The sequence below is a fragment of the Lonchura striata genome, chromosome 8 (genome assembly GCF_046129695.1).
Source record: "Lonchura striata isolate bLonStr1 chromosome 8, bLonStr1.mat, whole genome shotgun sequence".
Lineage (NCBI taxonomy): Eukaryota > Metazoa > Chordata > Aves > Passeriformes > Estrildidae > Lonchura > Lonchura striata.
The window spans coordinates 4,256,335-4,276,443 of record NC_134610.1 but is presented as its reverse complement, the minus strand read 5'-3'; the positions used below and the strand labels follow the sequence as shown (position 1 = coordinate 4,276,443).

The window sequence follows — 20,109 nt, the reverse complement described above, 5'->3', positions numbered from 1 at the left end:
AGCAATAATGTACATTAGTGCAGCATTACCACTGGCAACAATTAAAAAAGAAAGCAAAATGGAAACAAGCTGCAAATATGCAGTTTCCTACTGCAATGTTAATTTTGTCACTCTGCATCTTGTATGTTTGTGGCATTTATTTTTATTGCATCAACAGGAATGCACTCAGTTTCAGGGACTAAAAAAAAAAGCAGGAAAAGAAAATGCAACATGCTGGGTTTGCAGAGTGGAATCACTCATCTGGACTACAGGGACTAAACATTTTTTTGCATATTTGTAGTTTTATGTTTCTCCGCCACATTAAGTATAGGTATGCTCTTTTCCTAAAGCTTAGGAAAATACTGATTCAGCAACAAAGAAGTAATAATATTGGCATGTGGGAAGCAAAACATGCCAAATTGAGAAACAAATTGTGTCACTTGTACTGATAATAGAAGATTATGTTGCACTCAAAATCACAACTGGCTGTGACTAGTCCTAAAAAAATTACATTTTTTTCCTGAATTTGAATATCCTGTTTCCATCAATTATAATATAATGTTTCTTTAATTCTTTGTTTTATTTCTACTTCACTCTTCAAAATCCTTCCAGAGTTTACTATTTGGGTTGAAAAAGCATATTTTTAAATTGGGCATATCCAACTTCCATATAAACATTTGGCAGGGAAACCCATGCATGTTCACTTAATTCATTTTTATTGAACCAAGTCCAGATTTTTAGCCAGGAGAAAGTTAGATATTAATCATATCTGAGCAGGATCATTAAATTTTCCTTTACCTACTAGAACAGCGGGGTCATTATAGAACCATGAGAAGTTAGCTCACTTATTAATCTTTACAATTACATAAAAGTGATCATTTTTATAGTATTTAAGAGTAGCTCTAACCCATTACATGAAGAGTATGTGGGAATATTACAATATAATATAATGTATTATTATAGATGTGACCTGTGACTCATTGGTCTGCTCACTGACACACAACTCCCTGGAAAAGTTATCTGTTTGAGCTTGGATAATCTTTAATTGTTTCACACTCCTCATGCTCATTTATAGGGCATACTAGTAAATAGAGAGCTAGTCACTGAGTTATTAATTACCTCATTATTACTTAATTATCACCATTGCATACTTCATTTTTATGGGGAATTATATCATAAAAGAAGGTATTTTATGCTGCCCACCACAGTTAAGTATGAATGACAGCAATAGCTATTGTAGGATTGAGTTAGTTAAAGAAAATCAATCAGAAATCCTCACTATAGATTACTATCCAGTTCCTTCTGCCTTTTCCAGCTAACACTTCTCATCCTTGACTTTGAAACCCAACAGTTTAAACTCGGTTCTTCTTTCAGTGGACTAATCCCCTTTCATAAATCATGTTCAAGTGCTGAAATAATTTGCACATCGTTTAAAGAGTATTTGCTTTGAAACATTCACCTCAAGCCCTTTTGTATATCCTTTCTCTCTAAAGATTTGTAGTATTTGTTTTGTTCTCTGAGGTATAAAAGACCTGGGTAAACTTTATTCCTGTTGTTTCAAGATTAGTGAAACAAAATGCATATTTATTCAACTGGGACTGAAAGGAGCTTTAGTAAAGACGATCATACATACGACCCAGGGGAATGTTATAATACAAAATGTCTGTCTTAAAATCTCTTCAGGTTTGTTCAAAACACTATTGAAGGACTTAAGTTTAAAGAAAGAAAAGAAAAAGGTTACAAATCCATATTTCTTCTTTGTTCCAGAGAAGAGAGAGACACCACATATTTTTCTTAACACAATAAACTCCTGCATGTGCACTTTAGATGGATTTGATAATGGGGAAAGTAGAGACTGTGTATCTTGATTGCTTTAAGTCTTTTCTTACTGTACCACAGATACTAACACAGCCCTTAAGACAACTACATTTTGGAAAAACTGCAGGTTTTTGGTTTGTTTTTTTTTTTTTTTCAGACACACTCTTGCCTCAGAAAAAGCAATCACAAACAAATAATGAGATTTTAGGCATTATTGGAGCCAAGAATTTGAGCTTTTTTCCATGCACTAAAAGTGGGGTAGACTCCTGCAATGAGGACTCTACTCTGACTCTGCCATGTCCAAGCCCAACTACCCAACATGTCTCCCACTGCTTTGGTACAGGCTCTTAGTTCCATAGCTGGTAGATCTTCCCTTACATTAGGTAGCAAAACTAAGGTTTGATGTAGATTGTGCAAAATGCCACAATTTTTATAGTTGAAAACAGCCCACTATGCACTACCTCTGCTCAACCTTCCATCACCATGTGTCAGTAGATCTCCAGCTTTTGCATCTCCATAACTTTTCTTCCACAGGGAAGGAATAAGAGGCTGACAACAGATAACACCTAAATAGATGGAGGCGTTCTCACTGCAACAGGGAATATTTTAGACTGCAGTCTTTGGAGAGAGGTCAGAACTAGAGCAAGTGAGCAGGACTTGCTGAACTTTGTTATTCAGGAGGAGCCAGTCCAGTCCATCACTCCTTTAAACATAAATTTGAACCTTTCATGGTATTTTTTGAAATAAGTAGCCCTATTGAAGGTTGTAGCCAGAAAAATGATTCTTACACTATATTGTATCCTGAGGTTTCACTATTACTTCTAACTAACCTAGATGCAATCCTCATGGTATTTTGGGAAGAATGTGACAGAAATAAGGAGAGGTTTAGGTTATAAAAGTCTAAATTGAGCTCAGTTAGAGAGACTGTGCATCAGGCTCTAGACAGGAATACCTACTTTCTAGACTCACCTTTTTCCCTGTGGTGAAATCACTTGTATATTTGGGCATTTTAGCTAGAAAGATCTATTTAATTTAAATTGTGACAGCTAATCCGAAATATTTAAACACCAACTTAATGGTACTGGACAGGGCATATTAATGGAACTAAAAGGGGATGTGTTTTGTAGAATCTCCTCTTTGCTCCACCAGCTGCCTGCTGACAAGATGGGTAAACAGATCCTGCCTCGGAAAGCCGAAGGGTGGAACATCACTGAAGGGTTAAATGCTGTATTGTTTCTCAATTAAGTAAAAGGTTCCAACTAGCTGGCTTTAAATATTGATGCTGAAGAGAGAGCTATGACATATGAGCAGCTCCCCTCACCACCGAGGATATTTGGCTCCATTTAATTAATTCCATTGGCCATTGTCTTAAGTGCGCCCAGGATTCACCCAAGAGGAATTCACTTGTGTTGCTGTTATTGAAAAGTGTAACACAGCATTATCTGCCTCAGACAGACTTTTTGTAGCATTGAATCAATTCCCCAGTTCTTGAAAACAACTACCTCATTTGATTCCTTTCATAATTAATGAAATTCAGTAGTAATGCTTTTGCCCCTCAGCTCAGGCTGGAAAAATGTTCCCAAACTTCAGTTTTCAAGCTGAAAGCACTCTAATTTTCAGCCTAAATGGACTTGTGGTACAATTGTGTTCTTGTGGCAACATTTAGCTTGCTCTTCATTTGCAGCAGTTCTGCCTCAGGTGTACCACTCCCTGCTTGGGCTGATAATTAGGCCAGCCAAGACTTTGTACTCTTTCCTACAAAAGGGTGCTGCTTTTCTTTTTCTGATCATCTCAAATAACTCTCTTCTGAATCTCTTTCCCTTTCAGTCAGTGTTTTTTGCACTGATATTCAAATTTAGGTCTTCTCACAGACTTGGAAAGCAGAATTCAGTCTCACATGTGGAAATGGTTCACCTGATACAGTATAGGGATTATATTTATCTCTTTCATTGCCACTTTTTTTAGACATTAAAAGTAAACACCAGGACAGGTAGATTTTGCCGTCCTTTAATCTCTTGCATCCAGCACATTCATTATGAAAACTAAAGAGCAAACCTGCCTTAAGCCTTTTCATAACATATAAAATATGTTCCTACATGTGATAACAGTTTTTGTAATTAATTTTTAAGGTGTTCAATTTAAGCAAAGAAGTAACATTCTTATAAAACTGAGCAACTCTTTACAAACAACACATTAAAAATAAATTAAATTAAAACATTTAAAAACACCCCAATGCTATTTGAAAAAAAAAAGCCCTTTGGAGACAAAAAAGTATTATAATAGAATTATCTTGAAATTCATGAAGACACTTTGTACAGAGTGATGAAATAATGCAGGTATGAATCCCTAGTAGAGAAAGCTTTACAGTTAATGTATTTTGCAATCACATAGTGACAGTACATTTTATAGTCACTTCTGCTGAGGAAGGTCATCCTTCAGTCCAAGGACTCAGGGCCCACGGGAAGGTGGCCAGATGTGGGCAGGGCTGAACAGGAGGGCAGCCAGATGCAGCCTGGACCATTTGCCATTTAGCAAATTTGGGGCACAAATTTATAAATCAGGGAAAGACAGCCTTTGTCTTGGTGGGTATCTGTAATGAAAGACTTAATTCAAGGTGCAGGAACCCGTGGTTTGATCCACATCACTTCATGCTCACTCTTTCTAGGGCAGACTGGTTGTGACCTATTCAGAAAAGGACTTTTTTTAGATTTTTCTCAGGCCTATTTTTCTAGTTTTCCACTGGCTCCTGAGCCACACAGTTTTCCCTTGAGAAGTGACTGGAAGAACCAGAAAGGTGACTAGAAATTAAGCAGTGCAGGTGATGACCTCAGGATCACCTTTAACTGTCTTCAAGCCATAGATGCATTCACTTAAGCCAAACTCTTCATCTCATTTCTATGGTTTCCTAGAAGTTCAGAAGTTCCTTCACAGATAATCTTCGTTTATATATATATATATATTTGTGTGAAAATATGGAATAACTTCTTCCTTTCTATTTAAAATTCAAGATGATTATTTTAGGGTGTTATAATGCTCCTACCTTCCTTTTTTCTTTTGAAAGAAGAAATTTCAATTGATGTGTTTGAATGAAAATCAAAAGATAGCACTAAAAATTAATGAATAAATAATGAAAAAACTGAAACACCTGGATTATTATACTGGGCTATCTGATCACTCAATACAATGGATCAAGGGTAGAACTGATATTAAGGCACAATTACAAGCAGTGGAATACTTGATTTATTGTTTTAACTTTGCTCTTTATACAGACACAGAGTCATTTCTGAAATTATATTTGCTCTCTGGTTTAAAGTATCTTTTGTTTTGGCATCTGATTGTTTGAATTTGGGGTTTAACTATAAGAAAAGCAAATTTTTTTCTATTTTCACAGGTAGCTAGGGGGATGGAGGCAGAAGAACAGGTGAGGGAGAGGCTTAAGAAAAGTGGATGATTGAAATATGGGGAAAGGGAAAGAAAGGATCCTGAAACACTGTAGTGTACTGGATCTCCTTTCTGAATTTGGTTTTGTTTGGGGTACTGTTGCAGATATTGCTTGCTGAGTGAGAAACATTGCCAGGCAAGGCAGAGCAGCAGTCTCATCTTTTCTAATAGAGTTTTTAAAGAATTGTATTTGGAGAATGTGAGAATGGAAAGGACCCATTAGAATTATACTTTCTGTTATCAATAACCCACAAGAAGAAAGCTGTTTGGAAGCAAGTTTTTTAACTGGTGACTTGTAACCCAGAAAACAAAGTTAGTAGAATTCACCTTTTCCAAACAATTGTTTATTTGGCATTCATTTGTAGCAGTCCCTGCTCAAGTTACAGGTCATTCACAGTAATAAAGCTTTCTAATTCTGTGACAGAATATTCATAATGTCTTTAAAATACTCAGCAGGATAATGGTCCCCAGGATCTGGACAGCAAGACTTCAAAAGGCAGAGTCCTCTGATCTCCAGTTTCCTTATTCTCTCTAAGCTTGGAAGGTTTCAGCTATCAAGTTTTATTGGCTGATAGTCTAATTGCATTTGTATTATCTTTCCCCTTAATATTATTTTCTTTTCTCTGTATTGGATTTCATCCAAATATTACTGTGACCATGAAGCAGTTTTCTGAAATGTTTTGCTTTCGCTTTGATGCTTAACTGCTTTACACGTGAGTGCTGCAATAAGGTGCAGGCTTCTGATAATAGTTTTCCTTCTGTGAGGAAAAGTTTCCACAACCTCCTGTACTTTGCTTGTATTTGATAGAGCCCTTCAGTTTGTGGCTTTTCATGGACAAGATAAGGTTTGGTTAAACATCTGAACTTTTGAATGTTTATCTGAACTAGATTCAACCCCTAAATTTGTCCATCATTAGTTATATTGCTTTTCTCTTTTGAGGCTAAATTATGCTATTAAATATGTTCTAAAGTAGGTTAAGCCCCTGCACAGTTTGTCAGCTGGAACATTAATTTTAAAGCTAAAACAGTCTTCTTTTGGCTCTTTTTAACATTTTGTCTGAATTTTGGCCATGGCTGGTCAGACAGAGAGTCAGTGCACCCATGAAAACCCCACAAGTAGCTGACTGAAGTGTCTCAGAGTTGTTGTGATGGCTGGCCTGATTTTATTTCATGAAAATAGCCTGATAATTAGTAACTATTTGCCTGCTCAAGCAGCTTGTTCCAGTGCAGCTGTTCTGGAGACTAGATAAAGTACTAAATGTCACCACATGCCCAGCAGTATCTCTGGAGGTATCCCTCTCTGAGCCCCTGCACAAGGGCCAGGCAGACTTGGGGTCCCAGCCACAAAATACACATCTAAATACACCAGCAGCTCCTTTCGGGACTTCTCTTTTGCTCCTGTAATTCCCCTGGCTCCTTCTCCACTCACAGCCTCTGTAAGGTAGCCTCACCCAAAAAAAAACAAAACAAAAAACAAAAACAAAAAAAAAAAGCTGTAGCCTACTTTTGGGTTTCTTTATTTTACGCAGATCCTTCCTAAATCACCTTTAGGGAAGCTTTTCCAGTGTCCTCACATGGACACTACCTGAGCAAAGAGCTGCAACTGCTCAAAAGTCTGAAGATCAGTTGTGTTTCAGCAAATGGAAGTAATTTCTCCTTAAAAATAAAATGTAGTTGATGGCATGAGAGCGACAGTCTAAGGTTTATATTTATGTGAACATAGCTGTTGGAGATTCTTACCAGAATTTTCACTTTAGGTAAGAAGTAAAAGGAGTTCTGAAATACGACGACGGACTCCTTTTACAAATGAGCTCATGGGTGATCTTTTGTTGTTGTTCTTACTCTAATGATATAATTGAGGTAGGGATAATTTGATAAGGTATAGTTGACAGAGTACAGCAAATGGATTTCAAATCTCTGGCTAGATATTTTTTGATTACTTTAAAGATAATGGGTGTACCGTTCTCCTTCATAAACTACCACATCTACAGTCACTGGAAAGCACTAAACTTGATGTTTAAAAGAGAAAAATGTGCTGGAACTTGTGGTTTGAAACAGCAAATATAGAGCTGAATGTCACTACTGTTTCTCATTGGAAATAAACAGTTTTAGCATGTTGGTTTCATAACTGAGGCACTGAATTAATTCTGTCCTTTATTGTATAAGAAACACTAGAAGTTCATTGTGGGTCAAAAAATATAGGGTTATGAGTATAATCAGAGACTGAGTACAATGGGAATATAATTAAATATTAAAATAATTTACTTTTAAAATTTAGAAGAATGAAATATAATTGATAAGAGTTTCAAGAAAAAGGAAATTCATTGGTATGATATTCTTTCTGGAAGGGTCCCAAAAGACTGGATCTGAATTAGAGGCTCAACATGGTATCCAATCACACGTCAAAATTTCAATATATGAAACATTTCTATAATTCTTAACAAGGCTGATATAAATACAAGACTCCCTTGTTCTCTACAGATAATTAGTTTGCTTCCAAATGCATAAGACAGAATTATATGTAGGTTTTTAAGGTAAGATTTCCACATGGTTACAACCCCCTAAAAGGGTTTTCTTGTGGTATAAATCTGTCCAGTGCTCCTGGTAGAAATAGAGCCATATCATTTTCTTGTCCTTTTGCCTGAGCAATTTAGTGGAAATGATGACTATTCATAATATTTGCAAAAGGTTGAAAAGGTTTTTTTTCAGATTAACTCGGAAGGCAAGTTTAAAGACTTGAAAGTTATTTGCATATATTTCACAACAAAAGAAAGCAAACAGAACTCCATATTCTAAAAGCCCCTGAATGAATTTTTTATTGTAAATTACTTGTTCAACTTAATCTGGAAATTGTCTACAGTATCTTGCTCTATCTTCCTCAACCACCAATTGCATGGGATTCCTTTTTTGTTTTGTGAAGTCTTCTTAAATATTTTATAAAATATATGTCAGCTTCCAAAGTCATTATCTCAAATGTTGCAGTTCTTATTCTCAGTAATTGTCACATTTTATGGGTGGGATAAGACTGTGTGGCTGCAAACACTGATTCACCCAGTTAGGCAAGGGCAAGGACCACTCTCCAATTTCTATGTGTTCGACCATCCCTTGGGTATTCTCCTGGGAATATTTTTGCAAAAAAGACTGTGTTAAGAGTCCTAATCCCTGACATGGGCTTGGGCAGACCAGTTTCCCCTTCCCAAGTACACTGCACTCTCTCCTCCTAGACTCTAAACACTCTGACTTTGTGTGCTGTAGCAGATTTCATCCAAACCCCACGTGTTTTACATTAGATGAACATAAACTGCTCATACTGTATTAATAAAATGAATTCATTGATTTCTGGCATTGTGGTTTTTATATTCGAGTTAAGTTTGTATAATAATGTTTCTAATATTGTGACAATACCAAAAAAAATGTGGAAAGAAAGGCTTGGCAAGTCCTGGGTGATCTAGTCCAGTCTCTCCTGTCACAAGGTACTGTGTTCTGTGTCCTCATACATAAATTTATTAAGCTGCATCTTAAATTCTTTTAGTTTTATTTGCCACCACGACTTCTTTAAAAGGATGGTTTAGAACTTCATATTATGGCCAGTTTATACTCATCTATTCTCATGCCAACATTGTTCTTCAGTTAAAACAGCTCTTCTCCCTCCCTGCTGTCCTCTTCTCCTCCCCTGCTCCTTTTCCCACCCCCATCAGCAAATTCATAGAGAACAATCCCAGCTCTTCCCAGCCATTTTCCAGCTGGCCAAACATGCCAAGCTCCCTGTCTCCTTCCAAAATCTCAGCAGCCTCTTCCTCTTGGTGCTTCTCACCGCTGCTGCCTGCACCTCTTCTGCCAGGAATTTCCACCTCACATATGCATCCATAGTTATACACTCAAGAGAGAGGATTAATTTTTATTAATTAAAATTAAATATTTTGGATTTGTTGGTCAGGTACTGGAACCGGCTGCCCAGGGTAGTGGTTGAGTCACAAGCCCTGGAAATGTTGAGAAGATGTGTAGATGTGGCACTTGAGAGCAGGGGTTAGTGGTGGGCTTGGAAGTGCTGATGAAGAGTTGGACTTGATGGTGTTAGAGGTCTTTTCCCACCTTCATGACTCCATGATTCCATAATTCCAATCCTTCTCTAACCATGCTGTGGATAGTTCCAATCTGTTTATTCCAGTTTCCAGTCTCAAAGTCACAAAGTTTTTGCCTGATATCCCAAATTCTTGTCTCAACTGATGATGCTTCCAGTCTTGAGTCAACAAGCACTTTTTTGAATGTTTCTACTTTTCCTGCGGAAGTCTTTAATGAAAACTCAAACAGCAGTTCCAAGAATATTTCAGGACTTCCACTGGTAACTTCCCTGCAATACAGTAGTTCTCCTTTCAACAAAGCTCATTTTAATACCTTATTTAGTCACTTCACAGTTATTGTTTTAGTTCTCTACATCTTCACTAGTTTGGCTACTCATTTCCTATTTGGCATCATATAAAATGCACAACTGAAATCCAGATAGATTTGGCCTCTTACATTTTAGTTTTTCTAAAAAACATTATTTATTTTATTAAAGAAATGTGTCTGGTATGATCTGCATTTATAAATCCAATATATGCTCAGAAATAATTGCTTACATTTCTAAATATTTATGGTGCAAATACCACTAAGAAAAGCTGTGTGGAGAGTGGCATTTTTATTTTACAATGTAAATGTGTAGTGATGTTTAACATGCTATTAATTTATTTCCATTTATTATTAGAGGGGGACAATTTTTTTTAATTTTATAAGCATAAGAGCATGATGCAAAATATGAATTATACAACCATTTTATTGAATCTTTACTGCTAATGCACGCAAATTTCACAAAGTGTAATGACACTACTGAGCACTTAAGTTGTTAGGCTGTCATATTACAGAAAAATTATTTGTGCTATATAATCACTGTTTTCTTTTTCCTATTGTTTATTTCTGAGCTTACTTCATAAACATCTGTAAATGTAGATATACTTGCTGTGGCAAATACCTATTATTGCACCATAAACCTGAATGACTTCGGGTCCTTTGGTGCCAAATCAAACAAAATATTCTGAGCCTCTCCTGGAAGGTGATACCCATTCTGATGCTGCACATTTTGATAATATATAATAATAATATATAATCTGTAATTTTGAAACTCATAAGAATAATTATCAGAGGCAATGCCCAATTCCTGTTTTTTTTTCCCCTCAATTGTTTTTCTAATGCCTGAAAGCTGACTGTGTACCTGTCTCTCATTCTACTCCTTTACCAAAAAAAAAAAAAAATATTTATAGTGCGTATAATTCAGAGACATGCCCAGGGATTTACTAAGGGATACAACAGGATGACTGGCAAAAGTCCTTAACTTAAGAAGGTGAGTTGAATTCTTTATCCTTAGCGAGAAGATTTTATTTTCTCCATCTGAGAGCATCACAAAGAAAAGGAAGGAAGTAGGACTTGGTTTTGTCACTTTCAAAACTCTGGTGCTGGTTGAAAACCTGTCTATTTTTACAGGCAATGATGCATGCTGCTCCTTCCTTAAAGGACAAACAGTAGTTTCACATGCGCTGCAGGCCAAAAAATTTAATGAAATGTTGAATTCTGGATTCCAGTGATATCCAATAAAACTCGAGGTCATGAGTCAATATATTAAATTACAGTGTCTTTTAGAATGTAGGCATAATCATACACCCCTGCACATTAAGATATGCTTCTTCAGAAATATAAGACACTCAGCAATTAAACATCACCATTACTTGAAATTAATTAATTAACTAATTAATTTCTTCCAATTAATATTTTCACACATATGTGGTAGCACTGCTGTTAGACTGGCACTTTGTTTCTCCAAAGTCATAGAGACCTATTCCTGCCTCCCTCTTTTGCCATCTCAGCTTTGTTTCAGTCCTGCAAGGTGTTGCTGAGGACTCTGGTTATGAGTCTGGAAAAGACTTTAGAAAATTATTATTTTAAGACATCAGACTCAAGAGTTAAGCACAAGGATCTGTTCATATGTATTTTATGAAAGTTCCAGCTAGGATTTTGGTCAGTGTATCCTATATTTTGAATGGTCAGGCCTATCATTTTTAGTATTCCTCGGGAAATAATTATCTCAACTCTGTTTATGAGTGTTATCATTATACTTGAGCTCATCTCTTTCTAAGAACTTCACAAAATTTTAATGTCTTTGAAGAGTACTAAAAAAATTATGGATGATCCAGACTAATTGTTTGGATTTTTTTTTCCTGGAGATACAGGCTAATGGAAGAGAAGGTAGGAATGTAAAGGTATTTAAATCTCTGAACACCTCATCCATTCCGACTTCTGCTCTTCATTCTGCTCTTTCCATCCAAAAGAATTACAAACGGTAATTTGGGGTGTTATAATAAACAGATAGGCATCGTAATAATGTATTTCAGTTAGGAAGAGGTACTTGAAAGAAATTGGTTTTGCAATACACATGATGTGAGACAATCAATAGTGCTTTAGTCTGACAAGCACTGTCAATATCCATTGTCACAGTTCAGAAAGTCATTAATGGATAGTTCTTCAAAAACCAATGCTTTCAACACATTGGAAGTGTTCAGATACACTATACCTGGCAGGAATTAATCATAGGTAAACCCCTGAGATTATGTACAAATGCAAAGTAAATTGAGAGTGAAATAAAAGTCATTAGAAGAAATTTGAGATTGTGTTATAGGGAGTTACAAATTGTTGACAATAAAATATGGAGTTTAGGACATATTAAAAAATTTTACACTCTGAATCATCCAGGCTTTGCTCAGAACATCACACCCAGGAAAAACATTCTGCTAGAAATACCTTTTCTAGGTGCATGATTAAATTCACAGGAAGGAATCTCATAAACATTTTTATCCTAGCCCTGAAGAGTTCAGAGCCTTACCTATCTCTGTGAGAGGTTGCCATGCCAAAATCTTGGGAGAAAAGCTTTTGTAGCTTCACCCTGCAATTTGTTAGTCACTGCTTAATCCTAATTAAACTATAGCAAATTTATTCTCATTGCATTGCGGTTGCAATCCAGGACATTGAATGTTAAAAGGTAATTATTCATCTGTACATCTCAAAACTTTCTTTGTTTTCTGTAGAACTGTGTCACTGGGAGATGTTGCATTCATTCTTGCCTTCCATGCTTCTGTTATTTATATGCTATTATTAAGGCTAGATTTGAATAAGGATTCAGACAATTTTTAAAAGCCAGAAAAGTGCAGGTCAGTTTTTGACCAGTGCTTTTTTTTTTTTTTTTTTTTTTTTCCTGAGCATTTAAGTTGTAATTATCCTCTCTAATTCAGCCAATGTTATTACAGTGCTATCCAACAATAAGGGCCAAAGATGTGTTCTTTTCTTTCTTTTAGTCCTAAAAATGTGTTTATACTATTTTATTTTTTGCATCCAATCTGAATGGCTAGTTACCATACCCAATCTGATTAGCTAGTTTGGCTTCATAGATCTTGAGAAACTGAGGAAAAGATCTTGCCATTATTTCAGTTGTCCTTTCATACCTTTCCAACCTGTGGAAAAATGGAGGTCTAATAAAGTATCAAAAGTAATCAGAAATGCTTTTCTAGATCTAAATGTTTCAACTTACTACAAGCCAAACATGAAAATCAAACAATATCCAGCTTACATTTTTGCTGATGAAGTGTCCTTGCATGTACTTGCACTAGCAGAAAAAAATCATTGTTTTATACTTCAGTCCTTAAGACTCTTTGCTTCTGTGTGGAACTGACTTCTCCTTTTTTATGTTGTTTGGTATTTGCCAGCTCTCCTTCATACAGGATGCTTCTAGCTAAATTCAGAACCTGAAATTTAAAAAGGAAAGTGTTAAAAAATTATTTATTGTGCTTTTTGAGTTTTACACCTGTTTTTTTGGGGTTTTTTTTTTTTGGTTTTTTGGGGGGTTTTTTGGTTTTTTTTTTAATGTTTGGTCTTCTTTGCCTTTCCAAATATAATAGCACAAGCATTTTAATATGAGGATATCACAAGAAGAATTGTTTGGCAAGAGAAGGAATATTTCTAAGTGAGATCCCAACATGAATATTTCTGCCTAAGCTTGGTTTTGGAGCATGCTATCTAAACCCTTAAATTTCTGTGAGGCTTGGAGTTTTTTTCTGGTGACTCACATGTATTTAACAGAATAAAATGAGAAATTCATCAACTCTTGTTTTGAACTGTGTGCCATACAGCAAAATGTGGTACATATAAAGATATCCATGACAATAATTATTCCTACCTCTAGATGTAGTTTTAACACCATAATTGCTGTTTCAGGTATAAAACTTCCAGCTGGGTTGATTGTGTCCCTAAAGAGAGGGATGTTCACCCTGATGTCCTACCCTTCACAGGATGACCACATATACTCCACTTGGAACACCTTAACTAGTCTGGTGCAGACTCAAAGTGGGCACAAAACACTTCAGAGCCCTCAGAATGGGAAAAGTGGCAAGTAAATGATGGACTTAAAGTGTATTTTCACTCTTGCATCATTTACATCACCTGGGGAAGCTTCAGGATAAAGCCAACCTAGTTGTGAATTGCTATCAACTGAGAGACACCGAGCAACAAAAGAGACCCCAAACTAAACACAACTCACTTCACTGTTTCAAAGTACCACTAAGATGCAGAATTAGAAACATCCATTTGTTGTTCTTTTTATAGCACAGCCAAGTGACTTGGAATTTTAGCTTGTCCCTGCCAAGGATTGCTCAATTTCAAACAAAAATCCTCTGCTATAATGTTAAAAAAGCACCAACCATCAATTGAATGCTAATCTTTATGTTCTGTGATACATCTCTCCAGGAATGCTACCATTAAAAAATGTGAATTTCAGTTTTCATAAGTGATGGATTATTGTACCAAGCCACGTATTTTCCAGTAAAGTGTCTTTTTATTTGTCCTGTGTGATTACTAGTTTGTGGAAGTATGTGTGGGGTCATTTTAGTGCTGTGGGAAAATGGAACACTCTTCTGTTAAAATCAGTAGTGAAATCAGAAGCAAACTATGCTCTGATCATTGAAGGCATGTGTTTAAATATTGCTTTCCTTAATTGGCTATGTTCTATTTACTTAAAATGAGCAATTTGGCAAGTTTTTCTCCCTTGACAACAGCAAAGCGTAAACCATTTTATAAGTTTGGCTGTTAAAATCAGATTTGTAATGTAAACCACAATATTCCAGGGTTGTTTCTGTTGCTTAACCAGTTATTTTAATTTGCCATTGTTTTGTAATTGTGCACCTTTAAATGTTCTGGTTTTGTTTAAAACTAATGCAAAAATGCCTTGACAAAAAACAAAAGGACTGATAATAATGACCATTCTTTGATTTTTGTTCTCTCTCTTTACTTGGATCCTCTGTCTGAAGATTTCTGCATTATAGGGGAGGTTCAGTCTGCATGGGGAGTGAAGGGGGCATGTCTGCAACAGCAGCTAAATTATCTCTTTGGAGATTCTGTCAAAGGGACAATGGACCAGGCTCCTGCCAATGCACCTTGTGGAGAATATTATATTTTGGTGTATTAATTGATTGATTAATTGGTTAATTGATTTCCAAGAGAAGATGGAAGGCTGTTCTTTCCTTAGAAAGAAGAAGCCACCCCTCTCTGAGCTGGAGGCCTTTGCCAAGGGAGGCTGCACCACTCTGGCTGCCCCATTAAACTAGTCAGAAATGGGCACAGTGACAGAGCTCAGGACACTGAACAAGAGTTATTCAAGGGTGGCAAGTCTTAGGTGATTTGTTAAAAATCTTTAAAAACCAGCTTGTTCAGAAAAAAACTCCAGGAAAGGTCTCCCCATGGCATCTCAGCTGCTTCTAAAACATGCTGAACTTCTCCTCCTTTCTATTTTGATAGCCATCATAGTGCCCTGTAAGCACCTCAGCAGAGAAAAAGTTAAATTTATGCCTTTGAAACCTCCAGGGGATTTTCTGCAGCTGGATTCTATGTCTTTTTGACACAGAGCAGGAATAAATTGTGCTCAAATTGTTTCTCAGTTTGGTAAATGCTTAAATATAATAAAATATAATCATTAGGATGGGAATACTTTTCTTTCCATAAATTAATGCATCTTGCACACATTTCGTGGCACACAGCCATGTTTTCTATAACTGCATTAAATATATATATAACATTTAATCCATCTTGGCAAGAGAATCCCGTCCTTCATTGGTGGTGTGACCATCCGTCCTCTCTCATTGCTAAGAGTGCACAGCTAATAGTGCATAACACACTCAGAGCCTGGAGTTGGAGCTGAAAAATCACCCATGTGAAACTTGTGGGATTCGTGAACACTTCATGAGCAAACTGGTCACCATCCAAATACTTATGGGCAATAAATAACAGAGCTCAGCGCGTAACCAGCAGAGTGAACTCGTCGTGTTTATTCACAAAAGTATTAATCAGATGGTTTGTAGTGTCCAACCAGCCACACTACTGACCTACCGCATGACTGGGATCTTACCAGGGTGGTTGTGACCACTCTTTTCTCAGGGTATCTCAGAAACCTACTGTTAATTTAGAAATATCATTTCACTAAAATTCCTCTTTTGATTTCCTTCAGTTTTCAGGCTGAACTACAGCGCCTCTGACACAAATGACAGAAACCGAATTAAAAGCAGATTAAAGAAGTTCATCTCCCGAAGACCCTCCTTGAAAACATTGCAAGAAAAGGGACTTATTAAAGGTGTGTTCAGTCTTCTATTCTTCTTTTTGGTGTAAAAATTTTAAAAAATCACAAATGAATATTTGACTCACTACATTGGACAAGCACTTCTTAAATATGGGTTAGTTGCTGTGTCTTATAACACACTGCTGAACTATAAAGAAAAAAGAATCAATGTATGGCTCATCTACCTCTGTGGTATCTGACTGCTCCTCCAGTTTTTCTGCTTTGGTGTGCAAATCGTAGAAGCCCATCCATTTAACACGGTGAACAATGCAAATCAAGATCCTGCACAACCCCATTGCTTTTTAAGAAAAGAATACCGATATAGTTTTATGTCTTAGAACCCAAAATAGGACCCTCAGATGCTGTGGTAATTTGTTGAAAGACTTTCTGCTGTCTTGTCTCATTATTTTTCTAACTCATAACAAAATCCATTTTTAAAAATTTGAAATACATGTCAACGAATAAGAAATAATTTCTAAGCTGGTCAGCCATCACTTTCACATATTCTTAAAAAAATTGTTTCTCTGATAAAATGTGTTTTTTAGTTTATACAAGAAGTGTTTCACAGAGAGGCTGATAGTTAACTTGAAGGCAGTAGCATTCTGACCACTAACATCCAAGTAAAGCTGTGTTTTTAAATATTGTCTGGAATAATGCTTGAAAAATTTACGCACTCCCAAATTATTATGTGTGAAACCCGCAACTGCACATGCAAATTGACTAGAAAGGGGCATTTTGCCAGTCGCCCCTGTCAATCTCTGGAGTGTGAATTTTCCAGTGGTGTGTCAAAAATGGCAAGGGGTGTTCCTAGTGTGTATTAAACTTGTCTGTCCTGAGCCAAGAGACTGACCCCAGCCAGAATAAGCTAAAGCAGCTACAAGAGTTCAACACCAGCTGGGCCCATGTCTGGAGAGAAAAAGATTTGATGAATTAAGGTCTTATGTTTTAGATACGTGCAGAGATGTTCAGTGCTGTGCTGTTTACTGTGAGGAAATCTTCATTATATGAAACTATGATGTGCCTCAGTTATGGGGTTCAGCTTCCAGCTGACTCAGAAACTTTGGAAAAATATCACTTTTGTGTCAATATGTGTGTGTGAGGTGTGCACACCTGCACACCAAACTTTCAGGATCTGTCCTTACACATGTGTAGTAACTGATTTCAGTACTTCAGAGGGTTTTTCCTTTTTGAAGTGCTTTGTAAGTTGAGGATGGGATTTGTATGCATCATGTTAGTTGTTTCAATTATTACAGTAAAAGAGGAGTAATTTATAGATGTAATTTCTGGATTTAAGGGTTAGGGGTTTTTTTAGTTTAATAAAGTGTGGCTGATGAATCTCCTGCAGTGTTACATAGGGATCAGAGGTGATCCCTGCTAGCAGATCCAGATTCATTAGCATAACTCAAATCCACTCTCTAATATATCTCTCTAGGAAAGCCAGATGAATTTGGGTTTGGCTTAAGTTGCATTAACTCTTTTTTCTACCTGGGATACTTTTCCATGGATAACAGAGGTGCTGTTGATTTGTGGCTCAGTAACTCGGAATCTGTACCCAGCACAGTTTTATTAGCAAACTAATATTGCCATGAAGAAAACATGTTAGTTATCTACCATGAAGTTTCATTAGGATTAGGTTTTGGCCATGCAAATGAGGCAGGATTCGTTAGCACAGCTTAATTCCAATCTACGGTAAGTCTATGTGAAATGCTCATTTGATAAGGTTCCTTCATTGTCTCCACCACAGTTTATCCCCTTAATCTGTTAAAATGTTATGAAAATGCAGTTGCAGTGCTTATGCAGAGACCACTTTTAAATGTTAATTTTTAGTCTCCTATTAGAATATTTTTAAATGACAAAATGCAACCACTCAAATTACCAATGAAAAGATTGCCAAATTTTTGTATTATAAGATGCATCTATTTATTTTTCTAAAGGTGACTTAAATGGTTGCAGAAACCCCTCAGAACTATTTATTTGCTCAATTCTTAAGGGAAAAAAATGTTAACCAATTTTTACAAGAAAAAATTCCTCCAGCTCTCAGAACATGCCTACGACCTTTTATTCCATAGGGAAATACTTCTGTCAGAATTGTAAATCCCTTAAAATAGGGGCTTGTAATAAAAGTGTGTATAAAGCCTTGCAGGACATCTTGGTACCAAATTCCTCACAAAGAGCTGTTCTGTGTGCTGGTGAAGAATTGATATAAATATCTGTGAAGCATGTAGTGTTAATTACTCCAATGCAGTGGCACTGTAGGTGCTGTGAAAACCTTCACTTTTCATCAAGTGCTATTCATATTTGCCAGGGGCACTATAAAGCTCTCAAATCTATATTGATTTTTTACATTGTATGTCACACTGGAACCAAAACTCCAATAAATTTAACACGTAAATTATAGTCATGAGTAAATACATTTTAAGGTGGTAAGTTCACTTAAACATAGTCCTGTGCTCAGTGAGTCGCTGATGCATGCACACTTGGCCAGGAGACTCCGCACATTTCTCCACATTAACCAAATTTGGGAATACAGGCTTCAAAATTAAATAGCAGTTTGATCTCCTGGGGTACTTTGTTCTGCCAACACTGTTATCAGGAAATCTAGAAATTATGTTATTGTCATTTAACTCTTACCCAAACTTTGGTTGTGTAGAGTGTAGCAGATATCCATATAGAAAGTAAGGTAGGGAGTTAAATGAAAATAGTAAGGAGGATAACACTTAGACCAAGGAATATAGAAGACTGATGGTTAAACATTAGCTACATGTTGATCTGAAAATGAAGATGCACCAACACTTTGCATGACAAAAAGTTATTCTTGTCATTATTGTCCCATTTGCTTTCTAGTCCTGGGCAGAAAAGAAGCCAGAATGGGAACAGCACGTTGGCTCCAATCATTGCAATGGGCTGGTGACCGGGGCTCTTCATGCTCCAGCCAGAGCTCTAATGAAGATCATCTGTCCTTGTTCCATCTCACTCATGCTTATACAAAATATCCTTGGTCTCAAAGCTTTTTGAAGCATTTCTGAGATGGATGTGCAATACAGGGACATTGTGGAATGTGTTTGTGTCTCTAAGCACACTTCTGGTCTTAGATATACACATACACACAACCTAGAAATAGTAAATAAGAGGCATGTCCCATGTCTGCCATTTGATCAGTGTTATTTTGAGAATAACTGTTCAAATTTATACTCTAGGGCAGGGGTCCTTGGTTCCTCAGCATTGAAATATTCTCAGAATTTACAGAATCTGCACTAATATGCTAGAAAAATAATATATAAATCTTCTCTTTTAAAACAACTTTATAGTCTATAATTGAACTTTGAGCTTTATGTTTGAGCTTTGTCATGATTTAGTATTACCCAGAATGAATTGCCAACCTTCAGCTTGATATTGGCCTTCTAACATCCTGATTTCTGAGATTTTCTAGACCAACAAAGGAAAAGAAACTTCTGTGAAACTGTGATTTTAAGGCTGTGATGGTTGTGTCAGTAATACACTATCATAAAACACACCCTCAGCAAAGAGTAAAAAAGCATGAGCAACAACCTCACTTAAATGACACTATGGGAAATGAGGAAAATGAAGCTATGCAGCTGGCAAGAAATTTATTTAAGGTTTTTTTTGGTTTTTTTTTTTTTGTTTTTTTTTTTTTTTTTTTTAGGGTGGATCTTTCTTTCCCAAAAGCTAGACACCAAAGGAGCTCCATTGAATGTATTTCATAAGCTAAGGCAAAAACCAAAACATCATAATATTTGGAACGGTTACAACTGTTTCAAGATGAAAATAAAAGCCACTCAATTGCTAGTGAAAGGAACTAGCTGTGATTTGGCTTGATAGCCTATAGAACAGGGCTCAGCATATGTTGGTGGTTGTGCAGATCACAGCACAGAGATCACCAACCATTCCGTTTCCAGGCAAGGGAAAATGTCTTTATTGTATCATATGTTTCACTGGACCTTGGAGTATTTCAATGTAATGAGCAGAATGCTCATGAGAAGTCCAAAAGAGCAGATTAAGGCCCACCTATAATGTGTTCTGTAATTCCTGCAGATTATGAAGGAATTTTGCAAGTGTTCTGGTGCACATCAGAATTTAGGGAAATGTTTCCTTTGACTTGCAGGGACAATGGGTCACAAGGGTATTTCTTTCTTTGATATGGACATTTGGAAGCAATTTTCCTAAAC

The 20,109-nt window shown here is 36.4% G+C and overlaps 1 protein-coding gene across 1 annotated transcript in view; it reads left to right on the top strand.

The window, feature by feature from the left end:
• The window catches only part of LOC110470602 (rho GTPase-activating protein 15), a 168,570-nt gene that overhangs the window by 20,312 nt on the left and 128,149 nt on the right, over positions 1–20,109 (top strand). Inside the window, exon 5 of the mRNA XM_077784839.1 lies at positions 15,815–15,937. Coding sequence (XP_077640965.1) covers positions 15,815–15,937 — 123 coding nt within the window. The remainder of the gene's footprint in view (positions 1–15,814; positions 15,938–20,109) is intronic.